This window comes from Microchirus variegatus, assembly GCF_963457635.1.
Source record: "Microchirus variegatus genome assembly, chromosome: 19".
NCBI lineage: Eukaryota > Metazoa > Chordata > Actinopteri > Pleuronectiformes > Soleidae > Microchirus > Microchirus variegatus.
In genome coordinates this window covers 18338552-18357420 of record NC_139820.1, presented here as the reverse complement: position 1 = coordinate 18357420, position 18869 = coordinate 18338552, and the positions used below count along the sequence as shown (strand labels likewise).

General features: G+C 41.7%; 2 protein-coding genes across 2 annotated transcripts; both read right to left on the bottom strand.

Annotated features, from left to right (window-relative positions):
- Positions 1-322: 322 nt before the first annotated feature.
- LOC310941098 (cyclic nucleotide-gated cation channel-like) lies at positions 323-6000 on the bottom strand (the record flags this gene model as incomplete). Its single annotated transcript, XM_083906186.1, has 10 exons — positions 323-502; positions 1409-1786; positions 2348-2446; positions 2590-2868; positions 2967-3454; positions 3561-3667; positions 4346-4456; positions 4829-5020; positions 5133-5243; positions 5912-6000. The coding sequence occupies 10 exons, from the start codon at positions 5998-6000 to the stop codon at positions 323-325; spliced, it is 2034 nt and encodes a 677-aa protein (XP_083762312.1).
- Positions 6001-7149: 1149 nt separating this feature from the next.
- On the bottom strand, positions 7150-18468 carry LOC310941099 (plastin-2-like). Its single transcript, XM_083906187.1, has 15 exons — positions 18456-18468; positions 16278-16429; positions 15993-16122; positions 15760-15892; positions 15123-15204; positions 14103-14268; positions 12963-13102; positions 12618-12713; positions 11356-11542; positions 11163-11292; positions 10509-10623; positions 10271-10401; positions 8784-8907; positions 8568-8692; positions 7150-7994 (listed from the first exon to the last, which is right to left on the bottom strand). Exons 2-15 carry the CDS (start codon positions 16335-16337, stop codon positions 7862-7864), a joined length of 1752 nt encoding a protein of 583 aa, XP_083762313.1. The 5' UTR covers positions 16338-16429; positions 18456-18468; the 3' UTR covers positions 7150-7861.
- Positions 18469-18869: the final 401 nt, after the last annotated feature.

Sequence of the window (18869 nt, the reverse complement as noted above, 5' to 3'; positions counted from 1 at the left end):
AACATTTAGATTTCTTTATTCAGATTAAACATTGAAATTAAATTTTCAGAAGAGAAGTAAATATCACAAAATTCACAAATATTTCTGTAAATCTGGTCAAAACTAACATAAAAAAATTTCACATGTTTTTTATACATGTTTTTTTTGGTAAATGTTTTTTATTTTAGCATGCGCAGATTTACAATCGGCGCCTCATAGGACACACGTTTGTGGTGTTTTGTTTTGTTTTCCAAATTCTATGGATGATTAACAATAGCTCTGACAGGATTTGATGTTTCCATATATACTATACTATGTATATTCATGGCTGGAGTTGCTTCCCTCAGAGGCGGATGTTGATTTCACTGCGCACACCTTCACCACCAGAGGTGCTATCGTTGCCATCTGACAGGAAGCCGCTGCCTGTGGCGACTGCGCTGATGTTGTGTTCGAGGGCAGTCACGCGCTGTTTCATTCGCAGCTGGGAAGAGTTGAACTCACTCTGAAGACGGGCCAGACATGTCTGAAAAGAAGATGATGATGATGATGATGATGATGACATCATCAATATAGCAACAACTGTGTGCAGCATGGTAACAGCAGCAACAGACAGAGCTGTTTCTAGGTTATCTGGGGGCAAAGAGGGACAATGGGGGCCTTCTTTGAACATCACGAGCCCACACAGTTTAGAGTGTAACCCCTGACAAACATAAGCTGTGTTTCCACCAAGTGGAATGGTTTGGTACAGCATGCTATGTATTTGTTTGTATTGCCATAAGAAATAGTACCAAACATTTAGATTCTTTAGCACCCGTCCCATGGGGTACCACCCATAGACATAAATACGTAGACAGATGGTTATGAAATTTTTTTACATAAAATGATTTCTATTGATTTAAATACTAATAATGCCCCCCCTCACACACACTACACGACACGCCTACTCAACACTGATTGGGTCGCAGAAGAATCTATTGTGGAAATGTCTCTGCTGCTGGTGAAGATTTACATTTATGGCTGAGCATCTCTCCCTTCGCATTCCTCCAATAGACAAAGACTCTACCTTCAGACAGTGCTTTCACACCTCTTTGTCTACTGTAGACATCGGGGAGCTGGCTCCCTGCTGGTGTTGCAGGAAGGTGCAGGCTAGACACAATACACAATTATATTCTGTACTGGGTGGGTATCGGTGTTGGGCAAATGTAGCTCTGAGACAGAGAAATTGAATGTTACATTACAAATCCTTTCTCCTCCTCCCACCAAATCTGCCAACAACATTTGCCTCCCTCTTGACCATTTCACCCACAACATCAGAGTCATCAGAAACAGCCAATTTAATTCTGAAAATTACATCAATAACATCTTTTATCAGCTCTGGACCTTAGGCAGTTGCCTAAAGAAGTATGGGCAGTGAACTGCTTGGACTGACCTGTAAACGATCCAAACTGGTTTCCATTCTATCCACTTTCTCCTCCAGGTCCTCCCCAGCAGACACACTCACTTCCTCCAGAAGCCCCTCCTTCTTCAGGACGTCCCGTCCCCTCTGTTCCAGCTGGGCCCTGGCATGTGGGAACTCTTGCAGCGCCTCCATGAGATCTTGTTTAGAAAGGCAGAACAAGTCGGAGTATCCCAGACTCCGAATATTAGCTGTTCGCCTGTTGCCCATCTTGCTGCCGCTGATGTTCAGGATGCTGATTTCACCGAAGCAGCTCCCTGAAGTGAGGACGGCAAACTGTGTGACTCCATCCTCCCCCACCACGGCTAGGCGGCCATCTTTAATAATATACATCTCCTTACCCACATCTCCCTTAAGAAAAAAAGAGAGAATATTAAATATAAAAATATGGCTGCTACTTTTTATCACCGTTAAAATCCTTTGATGCATCATTGTATATTATACAATGATACACTCCGATCTAGTGGCGGTGCCGTCACTTTAAGGGTAATGCAATCGTCATGCATTGTGGGAAATGTAGTTTATGGTCAATGCACGCCTAAAAGCAGCATAGACCTATTTAACACAGATTTTTACACTCGCGGCCCACATAAAATGACGTGGCGGGCCACATCTGGCCCCCGGACCTTGAGTTTGACACATGTGGTCTAGGGGATGCTTACCATATACTACCTTTCTGTCTACTACACAACTAGTCATATATAAAGTCACAAAAAAATAAAATAAGAGGTAATTGTAGCACTGCTGGTTCTGGCAGTTTTCTTGTAAAAGACTGAGAAAAAGCATAAACCACATTCTATAATATTTGAAACCTTTTTTTCAGTGATATGTGCTGTCTAATTACTTTGAAGTAAAAGTACCACAGTGGCTGCATGTCCCAAGACAAATGTATGTATCACAAGTAATACTGACCTTTCTACAAATGTAGTCGCCAGGACTGAAAACCTGAGGTCGCAGTTTTAACACCAACTCTACCAGGAGGCTGGCCTCACAGTCCTGGAAAATACGCACCTGTACACACAAATACACACAAATACACACAAGCACAACGAACCACACATAAGAAATGTGATTATGAGGAAACTCTCTGGTCATTTCTGGTGCTGAAGCTTGGATGGATGGATGGATGGATCCCACTGACCAAGTGTCGTTACCTTCTTCAGTGTGTCCAGGTGAACATTAATGGCGATCTCTGCCCGCAGTTTATTTGGCAGACTCCTCAGCACTTCCTGTTCATCTATTGTCTTCTGATTGGTCCACAGGTAGTCAAACCAGTGAATGACGCGTTGCTCGAGCACTTTGCTGACGTGCCTGAAGTGCATGTAGTGTTTCAGTGCATCGACGCGGCCCTGAAAGGCTGTTCTCGTGGCGTTCATGTTGGAGATCATGGATCCGACGTTACCCACAATGGAGGCAAAAATCAGGACACCAACCTGGAACAGGAATGAGTGGAAACTGTATAATGCAGCCTGAAAACAACCAGATGAACATTCTAGACAGGAAACTACCAACACAATTGCTATGGACGTACCAAAAAATCAAATATCAAGAACATATATTCCTCATCTCGAACTGGAGGTGGAGTCTCTCCAATAGTGGTCAGTGTGAGGGTGGACCAGTACAGACAGTATACGTAACTCCTGGTCAGGGAGCCAAACTCTGGGTCAGAGGCATTAGGGTAAACCCAAGAATCAGAGCCCAGACCCAGGACTTTAGAGAAGCTGTAGTATCCACAGGCATTCCAGTGGATTATCACCAGAATGTACAGCACCAGTTTACAGATACGGAAAGCATTGGGGTAGCCTGTCCGCGTTTCTGTGCGCTCAAAGCACTCAAAGAGACGCGGCAGACGCAGCAGGCGGTTGAAGCGAAGAAGAGGAGTGTAGCTGACCCCGACGGTCAGGTACAGCAGGTCGGTGGGGAGGATGGAGCAGAGGTCGAATTTACACTGTGTGGTTCGAACGTAGGTTTCTCTCAGGCGTCGCACGTCTTTCACCATCAAGCCCTGGTCCAAGAAACCTTCACATACAACGAAATATAGGAATCTGTCACAAACAGGAGGTCATTCCGGGTTCCTTCTCACATGTTAATGAATTTAAAATGCAGTCTTAGTATTTTTCTGTACCTGTGTGGAGACGAACAGCTATATCCAGGATATAGACTCCATCACAGACGTAGTCCAGCACCAGCCACACTAACACGCTCTTCATCTGAAGCTCATCAAAACAGGCCCTACAAACACAGATGAAGAATTTATCTCTATCACCAAAGGCCTTTAAAGGACCAACATGAGGAAAAATGATATCGTTATTGTTAAGTAAATAACTGGCAGATGTGTGTGCTCCATCCAGCAGAGACAGTATGTTCAATTGATGTGATTCTGTCTTGTTTTTTTTTCCATTTCTTTTCCTTTTTTTGCATGGGTTCCCTCAGATTCCATCTTCCTCCCTCTGTACAAAGACTGAACTCATGATCATGAGTGACTCATGTCATGGCTTCTAAAAGTTCCTCCAATAAATGGCTTACTTCGATGTGCATATATTGTACTTCTGCCTTCGGCAATTAGCAAATACGACAAATGGTAAATCCACATCTTTGAACACGGCACGGCACGGCACGACTCGGCATAGCACAGTTAAGTTGCGTTTCCACTAGCATAGAACCTGGTACTTTTTTTTAGTACCTGATCTGGTGAGGTTGCAAGCGAGCTGTGACGATACTATGCGTACTACTCATACTTTCCACATTTGCAAGTACGTAGAGGTCCTAAAATGCCAGTTCTGTTCTGGATAAAAAGCCAAAACTTTGACTTTTTCTCCTAAATACAGGGCCTTAGAACAGAACCACAGCCATGAACGGAAATGTCTTTGGAACACAGAAAGCATGGATGGGCTTCTTAAGGTTACTGACCTGACAACTAACAAGGTCCAGTTATAAAACACTGCAGCACCAATCACCATCAGCCAGTAGTAGTATGCATCATCAGACGGGGATAAGACCACAGTACTGCACTTGTTTCTCCTGACGGACAGGGACAGGAAGACAGAAGGACAGTTAGAGCAGTGTTTCCCAACCCCGGTCCTCAGGGAACTCTAACCCTGCCATGTTTTACATGTGACCCTGCTCCAAAAACACCTGATTTAAATAACCCTCATCATCAAGCTCTGCACAGGCCTAATAACCAACGTTTGTCAATTTTTCAAATCATTTAATGTTTCAACTTTTGTTAAAAAAAAAAAAATAATAATAATAATAATAATGTTTCATGTGAATCAGGTGTGTTGGAGCAGGGTAACATGTAAAACATGGCAGGACAGTGTTCCCTGAGGACCGGGTTGGGAAACCCTGAGTTAGAAGACATTTCAAAGACTTTTTGCGTTTTTGTTTCCTTACGGGCGTGCGGCACGTCTGACTTCGTTATCTGTGTCAGAGCCGGGGCGGCTGTGGCTAAATCTGCTGGGTGGAGCCTGTAACTCCATGTGGGCAGGGCCTCTGAAACGCTCCAAGAAAGAATCAGGTCGCTCCGTCTCTTCAGCTAAACTCTTCTGCGCCCATTCTCTCAGTGTCATCACCATGCTAACTATCCTATAAAGTACGTAGATGGACAAAAACGTTTAAACATATTACACTCATATTATACTTCTGGATATAATTAAAAAGGTTTTGATACTTCAGAATAAATGGGCAGCGGTCATACCTGGAGAGAGCACCTCGCCCACGAAAAGAATTCTGGGAATTGATGTCTCTCCTGTCGATGGCGGCCATTCTCTGTAGTTCTGAGGAAGTGTCATCGCACATCGACTGTACTCTACAGACAAATACAGAAAATAATTCACTGATTATCATGTAAGGAAAACTATAATCATTTACAGATTCTTTATCAGGTTAAGTTCGCTTTGTTATCAGTTTGATGCTAACTTTGTGTATCTGGTGTTGTATCATTAGTATACGTTGATTTATTTATGTACTTTCACTGCTAGATTACAACAACAACAGTACAGGCAAAATATTTGCATTAAAAAAAAATATTTTGCAGACTGCAAATCATGTTTATGTTTTGAAATCATGTTTTGGCATGTGGCGCCACCTACTGCCATCTACCAATCACTGCAGTCAGTAGAGTCTCAGCTGCCGAGCAACCAGGGGTTGCCAGAATAGCAGAAAACGAAACCTAAAAGACCTCGGTATTTTTTAATTTGAATGTTGTAACCGTTTTTGGCCACATTCTTACATATGGCACCTTTAAAACCAGAAAAGCACTTGGAGAGTGCAGACCTCCTCCAAGGCAGCTCATACATCTTTGTCCTTGATGATAACAGGCTGTTTGAGCCACAGTGGTGTAGTGGTTAGTGGACCTGTCCAGGGTGTGTGTGTGTGTGTGTGTGTGTGTGTGTGTGTGTGTGTGTGTGTGTGTGTGTGTGTGTGTGTGTGTGTGTGTGTGTGTGTGTGTGTGTGTGTGTGTGTGTGTGTGTGTACCTGCTGAGTGTGCTGTCAGCTCGGTCACTCTCCTCCTCGGTCCATGTTTTCACAGAGAGCCTGTGTGAGTCTTGCACTGGTCCTGTCATACTACACACACACACACACACATAAAACACACTATCACCACAAAGACAAAACACACAAACCCAAGCTTCCAATTCAACACACACAGTATCTAATACACACTTGTTCATACGCACAATAAAAAGCCTCAACCACCTTGCACTAAGTCACTGACCAGACACACATGTGATGACAGAGCCACAGTGACAGGAGGAAGCTCATCCTGTATCAAGCATCACCACGGAAACCAGATGTCATGGCAACGTTAATGAGAACAGATCATATGAGGGAGACACAGAATGATAGACATGACAGACAACAGACCTGATGCGGCACTTCAGGTCATTAATCCACCAGCTCACCTCATACTGTATCTTTGGTTCACTTGCATCCCATCCATTTTCTCTCCGTTTCTACCTGGCGTCCATCACGATATTCAAATCCACAAGATATTAATCGTGGAGGGGAAACGGACGCTCACATGAAGGCGACTGAGCGTGAACAAATGTGAGAGATGAAAGCAATGATCACATGGTTCTGGACAAAACATGGTTTAAATTGCAAATGATGTGTGCGTGTGTTCCTTTTCATCAACAAGCTCATCTGAATTCAAGAGCCTCGTTTGAAGTGCTCGCTGAACTCCAAGTGTGTCTTAGTGGGCGAAAAGTGTTGTCACATGCACACCTGCACATTTATGCATTCATCTTGGGCAAGCGAGAGTTCGGTAGCAAGGGTACACATACAATCTAAATCCCATTTTCACAACACAAACACACACACTGAGCCTAAAAGGTCAAGAATATTGACATTAGGCCAACATTAAACCATGGAAATGCATGTGTTCTGGCCTCTCTGCCTCTCGGGGAGCCACAGCGGATAATCCACATATTTGCAACCCTCCCATTAAGCAGCATAACGAGACCCTGCTGCCCTTCAGACCCCAGCCCTTGACCATGCGGGGACTTGAACTGGCAACCCTTTGCTCACAAGGTCTCTTATTCCGCTTGGTAAGATGATGTCCAAGCTCTCCCTTATCTGCACATATTTTGCTCAGTTTTTGTCCCCAGGTCACATTTACTTGCTGACCCCTTCCATAGAGGAGAAAGAACAAAGAAAAAAATGTATGGAAAAAATGCTTTTATTAAACATCGATAGTCTTTAGATTGTACACACTGTACGTTGTATTGCTTGCATGTAAAGGAATTGTATGCGTTTTGCCATCAGCAGTAAAAAGGTATATTTAACAAATTCATATGCATGTATTCAACTGCAACATTTAAACAAACAGTAACATTTTGTAATTACCTCATGTTTAAATCATGAATGTTGCATTACCAACAGCTGTATGATATGATTTCCCTGAGATTCATCTCTTATTTTGACGAAAGAGATGAAGGGATCGAGGTCTTGTGCAAACTAAATTTTCTAAGAATTCTTACTCAGACTTAAGAAATATACTAGAAAAAAAATGGTATTATTCAGTGGAGACCAAAGACCAATCAATGCTCACACTATGAAAGAGCTGGCATTTTATAAGATACACATGACACATGAGATTTGATGTAAACATGCATAATGTGAGAACATGAATAAAGTAAACATGAATGTAAGAGGTAAAACTAAAGGAAATCACTTGATTTTATTTAATCCTTTGCTTTAAACAAAGCGCAGAGGTGTTACGTGTTCATAGTCTTTAAATGTGCTTTATTATCCAGTTTGATTCTTTTATATTCATATCTAATATTGTTTGTGTTTGTTTTGGTATAATATCCATGTTATGGCAGTTGAAGGCAGGATAGATTAATACAGTAGATCTTTTATTTTGGCTTTACAGTTCCCTTCACCCATGTGTCATCCAGTCAAACGTATGGGTCCGTCTGCCCTTTAAACCTTCTCCATGCCTCTTCCCATCAGGCAGGCGAAGATAGTCATCACCATTTTAGGGTTGACCTCCACCAAGTCGTCAGGCAGGGCGAAGACCTTCGCTCCAATCTTCCTCGCGTTGGAAATGGCATACCTGTGGCATGAAAGGCTCCGTTAGCATGACTGTGGTAACAAGGCTGTGATTGTCTGATGACGGACACGATGTTTCTACTGTGGATGGTAGATGTAAATGTTTAAGCCCACATCAAATCTACTGCTGTTTTCACTCTAACTTGTAAATATTTCATTACTGAATGGAGCAGCAGTCTCAAGCTTGGCCGCCCAAAACAGCTTCAAGTCATAGTTAAAGGAATATTTATTGCAAATACTAATTTGCATTTAACTTTGTATTACTAGAATAGGAGAAGTATTTTTGAAAAATTGTTACGTGCCCACCAGTGACACTTGGTCACTTAGTCCGAGGCTTGAAACTAGCTGTGTGGAATTAATTCCGCACTTCATAGACCCACCTGTAGGGGGAACGGGACCATATTCCCAGAAATTATATCATCTTTGCTAACAGGACCAAGTGTCACTGCTGGGCACGTAACAAAAAAAAAAAATTCTCAATTCAGGGGATAGTGAGGTTGGGAAGCACTACCATTCTAGTAATACAAAGCTAAATGCAACAACCAGCACTATCATAACCTCAGAGGTAGGTCATTACTTGGCATTGTCTAGTTTGTCTTCGTCTGTCAGGTTTCCTGTTTTGACCAGTTCATAGTTCACACTGCCTGGCTGGATGGCATCAATCAGGTCCAGAACTGGCAGACTGGTACCAATTGCTGAGTCCTAAACAGAGGGATACACACACAACTTCAGTGATTTTGTCTTAGCCCTGTGGTAGTACAAACATTTTTTAAAAAGCAGAACTGAAACTGACCTTAAAACTTTTAATAGTTGATGTCTTGTCACCCTCCTTCAATTTCTGGTTGACCCAGCAAACTATCAATTCATCTCCTGCCACTTCTCCATCTCCAAGGTCTTCAAGGACATTTAAAGTGTACCTGCAAATAAATATACACAGTATAATACTGTATTATAGTCACTTTAATGTTCAGCTGTTTGTTTACAGGGATACCTTTTCAGCAAATGACATGGCAACAACACAATGCATTCAAGCGTGGAGACATGGTTATTATGGCATCGTAATCCAGAACTACCACATTACTCTCATACACTAACAACAAAAACACAGTGGTAAGTGAGAGATGGGGACCACAGCACCTTTGACACAAAATTCCAGCTGAATTATGCCATCACACAAACAATGCCACACTGCTGACATACATTATCAGAATATTATCGTAAAGAGAGGAGGTGCAGGCACTATTCACACACACAACTACACTACATAAAGTGTCTACAGAGGAAATTGTGTTCATCAAATGAAAACTGTGAACATTTCATTGGGGACCAATTTGAATGTATTATTAACTTGTGCTCCATGACATTTCTGACACAGAAAAACTAATAAAAGCTGATAATCCTCCCCTGCACAGCAGCACCCTCTGGTGGGGCTGTGGAAATGCACTCAGCCTTCATTTTCACTTGTTTATTTTCTCCATGGCTTCACATGTTAGAAGTGATGTGACGTTCTAAGGGCCATTAGAAGATAAAACGAACTCTGTGCACACAAGCACATTACTTTCTTTGAAGCCGTGTGCCAGACTTGGATGAGGGAGATGCAGCCCAGACACGCATCCATTGCAACACGGCTGTGTCACAACAAGATGGTACATCTCTCTTTTAGCATTTTATCTATAAAAATTTACATTTATCTTTCTTAAAATGTATTTATTTATTTTTAAATCATCTTGCTTTGTCTTTTATTATCTTGTTACGGTTGGTATGGTCTATTTTTGTCATACTTTTCTTTTCTTTCAAACACTGTGATAAATTGTTTGCACGAAAAGTGCTTCACAAATAAATGAGTCAAGTTAAGTTAATTGATAGTTTATGTTAACTATTCATCCATTGTCCATCGTTTATCCTCCACAAGAGGGTTGTGAAGCAGCTGCAGCCAATCCCAACTGACACAGGGCAAAAGGACGAGTACATCCTGAACAGGTCACCAGTCTATCACAGGTGACCGGTCCACTGTACAGCGACAAACCATTCACTCACACTGACGGTCAATTTAGAGTGTTCTATTAACCTCTGATGTTTTTTGGATTGTGGGAGGAAACCAGAGAACCCAACACAAACGTGGAAGAACATGCAAACTCCACACAGAAAGGCCCTCATTCGGACCAAGGCGTGAACCTCAGTCTTTTTGCCAGAGGGCAACCGTGTTGGCCAAGACCCCACTGTGTGGCCCATGTTAAATATCCTTGAAACAAATCCAAGTTTGACAACCGAGTCCATTACCTCCTCATCAGCTGCCAGACCAGAGCCAGAACCAGAGTGGAAACTCCATTGTAGAGGTCGACTCCTCCAATTCCCACCAGGGAAAAACCTGCCTTCTTCCCCAGATCCACGGCATAGTTACAGTTTTCTATCTGTTGAACATACACACAAATCTTTGAGAGTAGAACATTTTAAGTACACCGACTTTCTCATTTGTTGGAAACCTGTTGTTGAAAGGAGTTTGGAAGGTTGTTTTTACCTTCTTAATACTCCCTCCACCAATTCTGTACGGGGGGCGGTTGACTCTGTCCCAGTTCACTGGCACCATAATCTTCTCATATAGCTGGATGATCACGAGAGCATCCTGCAGATCACTGTATGAACATGCAAATCAACAGAGGTGTCAACATACTTATGCCTTGTCGCCACGACATGGTCCCAGCTCACCTCGACTCTACACGGTTTGGTTGTTCGGTTGTGTCCATTACTATAGTACCTCCTCAAACTGGTGACTTGTAAAGCAGTCGTTTTCAGTGTAACTAAATCAATACAATCAGTTAATTAAAATGCGTGTTCAGTAATTCCTCCAGGATCGGAGCACAGACTCCGTCTGACACAGTCACTGAATACAGCGGCAGGGTTTGTGATGCAGCTCGCTGGTCGCTAAATACACCAGACTGAGATTTTAGACATTTCCATGGTAATTGTTGGAGATTATCCCACGTTGTCAGGATTGTCAAGTCTTTTTAACTGACCTACAGTTTGGCATTTTTCGGCTTGATTCTCGTGTCGGACGTCTTGCTCATGCCTCTTCCTGTGACCGATTGGTCAGTAATCAGTCAGTCAGTGAAATCTATGTTTTAATGCAATAGACGGTAAAATGAAAAGTCACTATGGATATAAAGATACTGACCTGTAGAACCAGTTAATATGTGGACTGACTCCAAGAGAGTTCATCCAGTTCTTAAATGTTTTCTCCTCTCTGGTCTCACCTTTAGGGAGACAAAATGAAACGCATACAGGACAAGGAGGTTTTGACAGAGCTACAGTAAGTTCTCTGGACATGGTAAAGGTCTGTATGACAAAGATTATTCATCCTTACTTACTCGTCAAAAACAGTTCTTGGTCGTCTGGTTTGGTGAGAGCTGGGTGTTTGCTGAAGAGTGTGGCTACAAAGGCCAGGTTGAGCTTTGGATTACCGCACACAACATCTTTAGCCGTCACAAACTGTCGGCACCCGAGTTTGTCGGCCTGTTTGAGCATACACTCTGCTCTCACCCCGAGATCCCGCTCCTGCAAACACACACAGGCAGAGGAGCACATGTTTGTATTTTGTCATGGTAAACAGGAATCATAATCACAGAATGTGTATGCGTCAATTGCGCCTCAAACAAATGTGTGGAACTAACAGGAATTTGCTTTAGCGTGTTATTTTTAAGGTTAATTTGGCCAGGCCAACTACTAATATCACTGCTTTGCTTACTTTAATGTGCATGTACAGTACATGTCAGTCTTAACACTAAGGAGAGTATTATCATGGCTGTAGTCCACACACATGTTATACAAGTATTAATGAGGCCATGTTTTGCCACCACATCCTTGAGCCATTTCGTATGGTCACCCAAAACTAAGAAGTTCAATTTATAGTCCACAGAGTACAGCTCATGAACTATTATGTAAAATACTTGTGGGAGAAAGAGGAATATGAGAAAACCTTGTCCAACAGGAAGAATAGGAAGCAGGAAGAGGGTCAACAGGAAGTCAGCTTATTCAATCAGCCACTGATAGCCATATGCATTGTACTGCATGGACGTGTGCTTTTTCGGGTTTAGAATTTTGGGATTAGTAAATATTGTTTAATTCACTGACTAAACCACAACATAAAACAGGAAACTAACTAAGAGTTTCCTGTCCTTTACGTCATGGGTTATTTCATCCAATCTAGATTTACTTCCCGTCGTTTCTGGTTTCCCTCCTCATGATCGTCTGCCCTGCCACGTCAGACTGCAGGCAGCACTTGTTGCCAGACTTTTAAAACTGTCCAGACTCTTAAAACCAATCTGGGTAGATAAACATTATCATATTTGTTTTCTTGCAGTCTGTATAAGGCCTTAAATTCCATACTTGCAGTGTTTGTTGTCAGATTGTGTACTTTCTTTCCATGGTCTTCATCAAGGTATTTCTTGTGTAGTCTTTTCATTAAAAGACCTCTATTATTGGCCATTGGCGCTGCATTTGGGTCCTTTTTCAGTTTATACATGCCACTTGCCCAAAATCAGTACTGTACCTATTACGCATATGTAAGCGTCTTTTTTATATTTATATATATATATATATATATATATATATAATTGCTTCTTGAACTTACATATAGACCGGACATATCGACATCAACCCGAGGAACATCCTCTTCAGAACCGTCTGGGGCGATCTGCTGCAGCAGGTGGAAATATGCAGTCGAGTCCTTCACAGAAAGACACACAAACAAACACCAGGGAATTTAAAGAGAGGCAGCAAACTCAATGGTAAGTCGCTTTGGATAAAAGCATCTGCTGAATGACACATAGTGTAAAAGCAAACTGCTCTTAAAACAAAAATGTTCTCTCCTGTGGATGGAGTGTACAAGCATTGTGTGGTTTATTTTTAATATTAATAATACAACAGTGCACAGAGCAGTATATGGTTTGAATGTTACCGGGACGTGGTTTCTTACTTTAATATCTCCAGAGAAGTTTGATATGCTCATGTTAACTTTGGCTAGATGGAAATTGGCCCAGCGCAGCAACAGCTCCTCAGGACTGAGCTTCATCAGGTCCTCCAGAGTCTCCCCTTCCTTTAGCAATGCTGCAATAGCTGTACACACAAAGACAAGCATGACTTACTGGCAAAAATAAATAAATAGCCTGGAAGATATATATATATATATATATATGCAGTTACAATTTTATGTGCTCGGTTTCCTTTAAGTTGTCATGCTTCCTGCTTTATCCTAGCACTACTCTCTTCTCTCTCTCTCAGTCTGTCTGTACACTTTATTACAGTGGAATCAGCTGTGAAGGTGTCGGGTGCAAAGCTGCCAGCCTTCTCCAATCAACTCTGATATTTAAATCAGCCCACAACTCCACCAAGCGGCATATTGTAGGTTCAGCTACCCACTTAAGGTGCATTCACACCAGGCCTTCTTAACCAAACTTGCTTGGAAAGTCTTTTTTTTGGTGAGGTGTAAATGCGTTACCAAACTCTGATGTGCACCAAAGAAGCAAACTAACCTAAAATCATAGGTCTCCATTCGTTTCAAGTGAACCAAATGCAGGAAGCGGACTACAACGCAAGGCACTGTAGTTACAATGCAGGGCATTGTGGGTAAACGCAACCAAAACATGCATGCATGTAGAATGATAGCTGGAAGAAATGGCTGAGCCCATTGATGCAGCATATGTATATATATGCAGCTCTACAAAAGTTGCCCTGCATTAACCAATAGATGATGTTTTCTTCTTCTTCCTTGTTTGTCTTCTCCTTCAGTAATGTTACCCAAAAGGTTCAGTTCATTTCACTAAAGCGATGTGTGAAAGCAAACTCGAACCGACTGAATGTTGAAACTGCCAATTGAAGCGAGACTCACCTTGGCGTCCCCCTGGTAAATCCTCTGGCTCACGGTTCTGTCCTTGCACTTTCCCCTTGCAAATGTGTGTATAATTTAATACATTTATTTGTATGGATAATTCCCTGCCTCAGTGTTCTGTGTTTGCATTTGGGTTCAAATTCTGTTTTGTGTAATATAAGTGGAACAGTTCAGCTTGGCATAGTATAGTCAGTATTCAGTCAACTGGATATCCGTATGTATTTGTACCTTCATTTCGGCTCAGCTCTATATCAGCAAACAATCCGATCCTGATAATCTGCCACAGCAGCCCAAGCACCAGGTGGGGTTTTCCCTCCTTGAGATCTTGAGCTCCGATGTTGACAACCTGGCAGCCGATGGCCGATGCTGAATTCAAAGCCAAGTTCAGATTCTCCTGTAAAGGAGAAACATTTCAGGAGGAATCAGAGCAGTTACACTTACTATATTTCATGATATATCTTTTGAGTTCCTGATATTTATTGTTTAACCCATTGAAGCCGGGAAAGCATTGCCGCACTTCTACCATTGACGCCGGGAGAGCGGCTGCGCATTTTATTCTACCAGACGCCGGTAAAGCGGATATGTCAATCTTCGGGGGTATAAGGGTTCCTCGCGATAATTGTTTTGAAATGACTTCTCACAAACATGGAGGACTTTGACAGCGGAGAGATTTCTTAAGGCAGTGATTTTGAGGAGTTTCGTCTTCGATGACGTCATCGCTGATAACTTCGAACGCGCTGAACAAATTGACCGGGATTTATGGTTAAGACATAATTATGTTTGAAGACGACGAGGTCGGCGATAACGACGATAAATAACCCCGTAATCGACAGAGTGTTTATTACCGTGCACCAGGGGTGACAGTGGATTTACCTGCAGATGCCACAGCGCTGTAAGCATCATCACCGTCACATGTGAAGCAGACTGTTACAGTCATTACATGCTGTTTCTTGTTCTTCACACTCCATCAGGACTAAATCAAGTTGATATTACTTTATTTTCTTACTGTTTTTTAATTGAAAATAGTTATTCACTTTAATTTTACATTTTTGTATCTAAATAAACTAAATTTCACAGGAAAGCCACAGGTGTGAGCTCTCAAATACTTTTTGAATTGTGTTCCTATATCTGCTACAGAGGCTGAGAAATCAGTCATTTAGTCGGCATTGAAGCTCAGGTTTTAGAGACATTTTTTCCAGGCGCTTCAGGCCTTAATGGGTTAAGCAAACAGTTAAACAGCTAACCAACCTGTGTGGTGAATTGGTTTAATCTCCTTTTAGCGATGGTTCGCTCATCAATGGTGTCAGGAACAGAGAGGTTGATGAGTTTACTGCAACAACAGGTGGGAAAAATGAGATCAGAGAACATTTAAGATGTAAAGTGTGTAATAATTAGTGGTGAGACAACGGATTTGAACAAACTGCAGACTCCTACTCTCATATCTCCCTTTCAATAGAGTGTTGAATGATTGATGGTGGCTTTCACACATCAGAAAGGAGCTAAAAACTCTCCACTCTCTCACGCACTCGGCTGTTTCCTCTTTGTTTGCACAGTGAGCCTTTGTTTCAATATGTAAAATGCACATGCATTCAAGCTGCTGTAGGGACATGCAAAAGGTCAGCCTCCATAAATTAAGCACCTTTAATATAAAAGGCTTATAAAAATACACAAAAGGCTTATTGTGAGGCTAAAACTAAAACATTTCAATTTTAAAGTAATTACACTTTCATTTTCTGCCAATAAACCCTCCTAAACGCTACACACCGGACCTTTAAGTTATGGACACTAGTTCATAATAATTACATGGTTAGTGAGCAGTATGTTAAAAAACAGAGAGTCAAGTGGTTTATTGTGAGAAGTTTTGTGTTAAATGTTCAGGGTTTACCAGAGCAAGATGCCGTCTGCCATTGCCTTGAACAGAGCTGTAGTGTTTGGGTCAATGGGCAAAACCTGTGCACAGTCTGGGTCCTTCTCCAAAGAAGAGTTGATATAGTTGGCAAAGGCAAAGCGTTCCTCCTCTGAAATACAGTCAAGTGTCACTTTGCTTGCACTGAAAACATTGAACCCTGATACAGCACTATGGCTCACTGATGAGACAAATTATTCAGCTCGACTGACCAGAGATCGAGTGCTGAGTTCCTTCACTAGAGATTGTGCTGGTGCCTCCAATGGCTACAATTCCCTGTTTCTTGTTGAGAAGGTTCTTGAAAGTGTGGGCCAAACGATCCTCTGACATTTTGGTAAAAATCTGTATGTGTGCACACAAAACACACACAAACACAAACTGAGTTGATCTAAGACTTTCCTGTCCTTTTCATTCACTCATTCATTTCACCTTACAAAAGCAAGAACTATCAGTGACATTAGTAATTGTAATTAGTAAAACACTTGATGTTTTCCTACCTCTAAAAACTCTGAAAATGTGATGTCACCACTTTGGTCCAGGTCCAAGGTCTTAATCATGTCTCTGATCTTGAAGCCAGGCACTGAACATCCCAGCGCGGTGAAGACGGCACTGATTTCAGAGCTGGTGATGTGTCCATTTCCATCCGCATCTACACAGGTGAGACAGGAAGAAGGAGGAAGAAGAGCACAGTTACTGCATTTGGTGATACTTTACAACGGCATGAAGATTTTGTTAGTTTGTCGATTTTATTATTTTTTTTTTTTAAGTCTGCTTCTCATATTTACATTTATCACTGTCTGCTTACTCACTCATCATCAGGAGCACTATTAAGAGTATGAAATGTGATGAAGTGTGACACAAATGTGAAATTATCACACATAGGTGAAGGATACTTCTGTCTGTGATATTGTCTGTAAATGGCTTTTTTTAGATTTTCAAATGGTACTTAAAATAGATGGTTGTGTACTTCATGAGGCACAGAGTTACAGAGAATCAATTCTGCTTCACTGTACATCAACAATTACTGTGTGTCCTCTTCCAGGTGGGTGGAAACCACACCGCAGAAGACCTCACCTGGTCCATCAACACGGCAGCAGTGGTTGAAAAAGCCTAGCAGTGACTACACATTCTAAGAGTGCTGCACAGGCATGATCGGAGGAAGCTGCTCGTAGCTTTTTGCAGGTCCATCACTGAGATTGTGCTGGCATACTGCATCATGGTGTGGTATGCTGGCTGCAAAATCATCATCAAATTTCATCATAACAGCCCAGATCATCATGGGCTGCACCCTGCCCTTCCTGGATGACGTTGGTAGTTGCTGGTGTCTTAGCAGAGCCCATAAAATCATTTCAGACCCCTCACACACTGGACAGTGCCTGTTAAACCTCATAACCCTCCATGTGCACCATGTGCAACGCCCAGTATGGGTCTTTTTTAATACTTGTTTTCATGCGTATTTTTACTTGCATATCTTATGTATTCATTTACTTTTACAATGCACTGATGTGGGGAAGCTCCTCAAATCTTCTTATACACTGGCTGCACCGTGACAATAAAGGCTTTTTCTGTTCCATTTTGTATCATACTTTTCTTTTTTTTTTTTTTTTTTTAATGATGTTTTTTTCTTTACCACTTTATCTTCCACATAAGGCTTGTGGGGAGCTGGAGCCAATCCCAGCTGACATAGGGTGATAGGTGGGAAACGCCCTAGAACGGTGACCAGTCCATCACAAGGCAAAAACACAGGTCTCATTCGGACCACATCGCGAACCAGGGTCTTTTTAGTGCAAGGTAACAGTAACACATCTCTTAGCCATCCACATATTGTTTTTATGATTTTCAAATTTGACTGATTTTCCTCCGAGTGTAAATTTCAAATGACAAACGTGTACGCTTTTCAAACGACAAAGGCATTATCCTATGACTTTGAAAAAGTATAACATATGGCTGATATAGTACAAAATCATGTATGTTTTCATATGATTATGCGTTTCATGTGTGAGATGAGGAGTCAGTCAGTGAGATATGAAACTACACTGGGGGAGATGGTTAGCTCAGCTTAGCACAGTGGTCAGCAAGCTGTACCTAGCCTGCCAGCATTAATATCCACCTCAGTAAATGAATTCACACTCAGATTTTTGAAATTTTCTTCACAAAAATGACAAAATCATGCAGAATTCAGAGCTTTTGTTCGGTTAGTAGAAGAAACTGCCTGTTGAAGATGATGATTTAGCCCAGCATTTACTGGCTTAGAAAAATATTGGCCGTACGCCAAATTTACTTGCCCACCCCTGGCTTAGCGCAATCTTCAATTTCTTTATTGTGTTTTTTCTCCCTGCATATTCTGTTTTCTTGAATTCCTGTTTTGTGTGTGTGTGCACGTCTTGTTTCATTTCATTGCATTCAACCAGTTGTTTTTCGTTTGTTTAATACCAACACTTGTGTTCAGAAAGCTTCATTTCTACTTTTGCCACAGTAATTACCTGTCACTCCTTAATTAGTTTCACTGGTGCTCAGTATCCCCTCAACTCACAGTAATTAGTTGCCAATCAGCCTTCACTCCCTACCAGATCCTGTTGTCACTAACCTGCAAACCTTACCACCATTTCCTTCATGTTTTAGATATGTTTACTTTTGTGTATGTGATCAATAATGCAAGACACATTGTAACTCACCATAGGTATTGAACATTTCTCTGACCTCCGCCAGCTCCTCATCGCTGAGTGTTTTTGACATGATGACACCTGTTAGAGTAGCACATCAGCAGAGAGAAGAATGCTGCATTAGCAACTGAAATCATTCACATACAGTACAAACGACAGGAGCAGGGCACATGCTTTGCTTCTGAGTGAAAGCTAAAGAAACCAGGTATTGTGGCATTAAAACGTTGTCGACAGTGAATCATTAACTGATCAACAAAGACACATTTCATACATCTGAGCTGAGGCATTCATAGAATTGCTAAACCTAAACCTTTTTAATATTGACTTAGATATTACAATACTTATATTGTTATTGATTTATTGACCAGCCCTAAACAGCAGATGGTGTGATTAGCTGCTGTAATTAAATTTAATTAAGACAAAATA

Bases quoted from the DNA above. Each gene is read 5' to 3' on its own strand.
- LOC310941099 (XM_083906187.1), bottom strand. From the start codon at position 16,337: ATGATTAAGACCTTGGACCTGGACCAAAGTGGTGACATCACATTTTCA. The intron at 11,293-11,355 runs GTAAGTAAGGAT...AACTTACTGTAG, and splicing joins CCAAGAACTGTTTTTGACGA to CTCTGTCAAAACCTCCTTGT. The intron at 8,908-10,270 runs GTAATGGACTCG...ATTTATTTGCAG, and splicing joins GTCTGGCAGCTGATGAGGAG to GTACACTTTAAATGTCCTTG.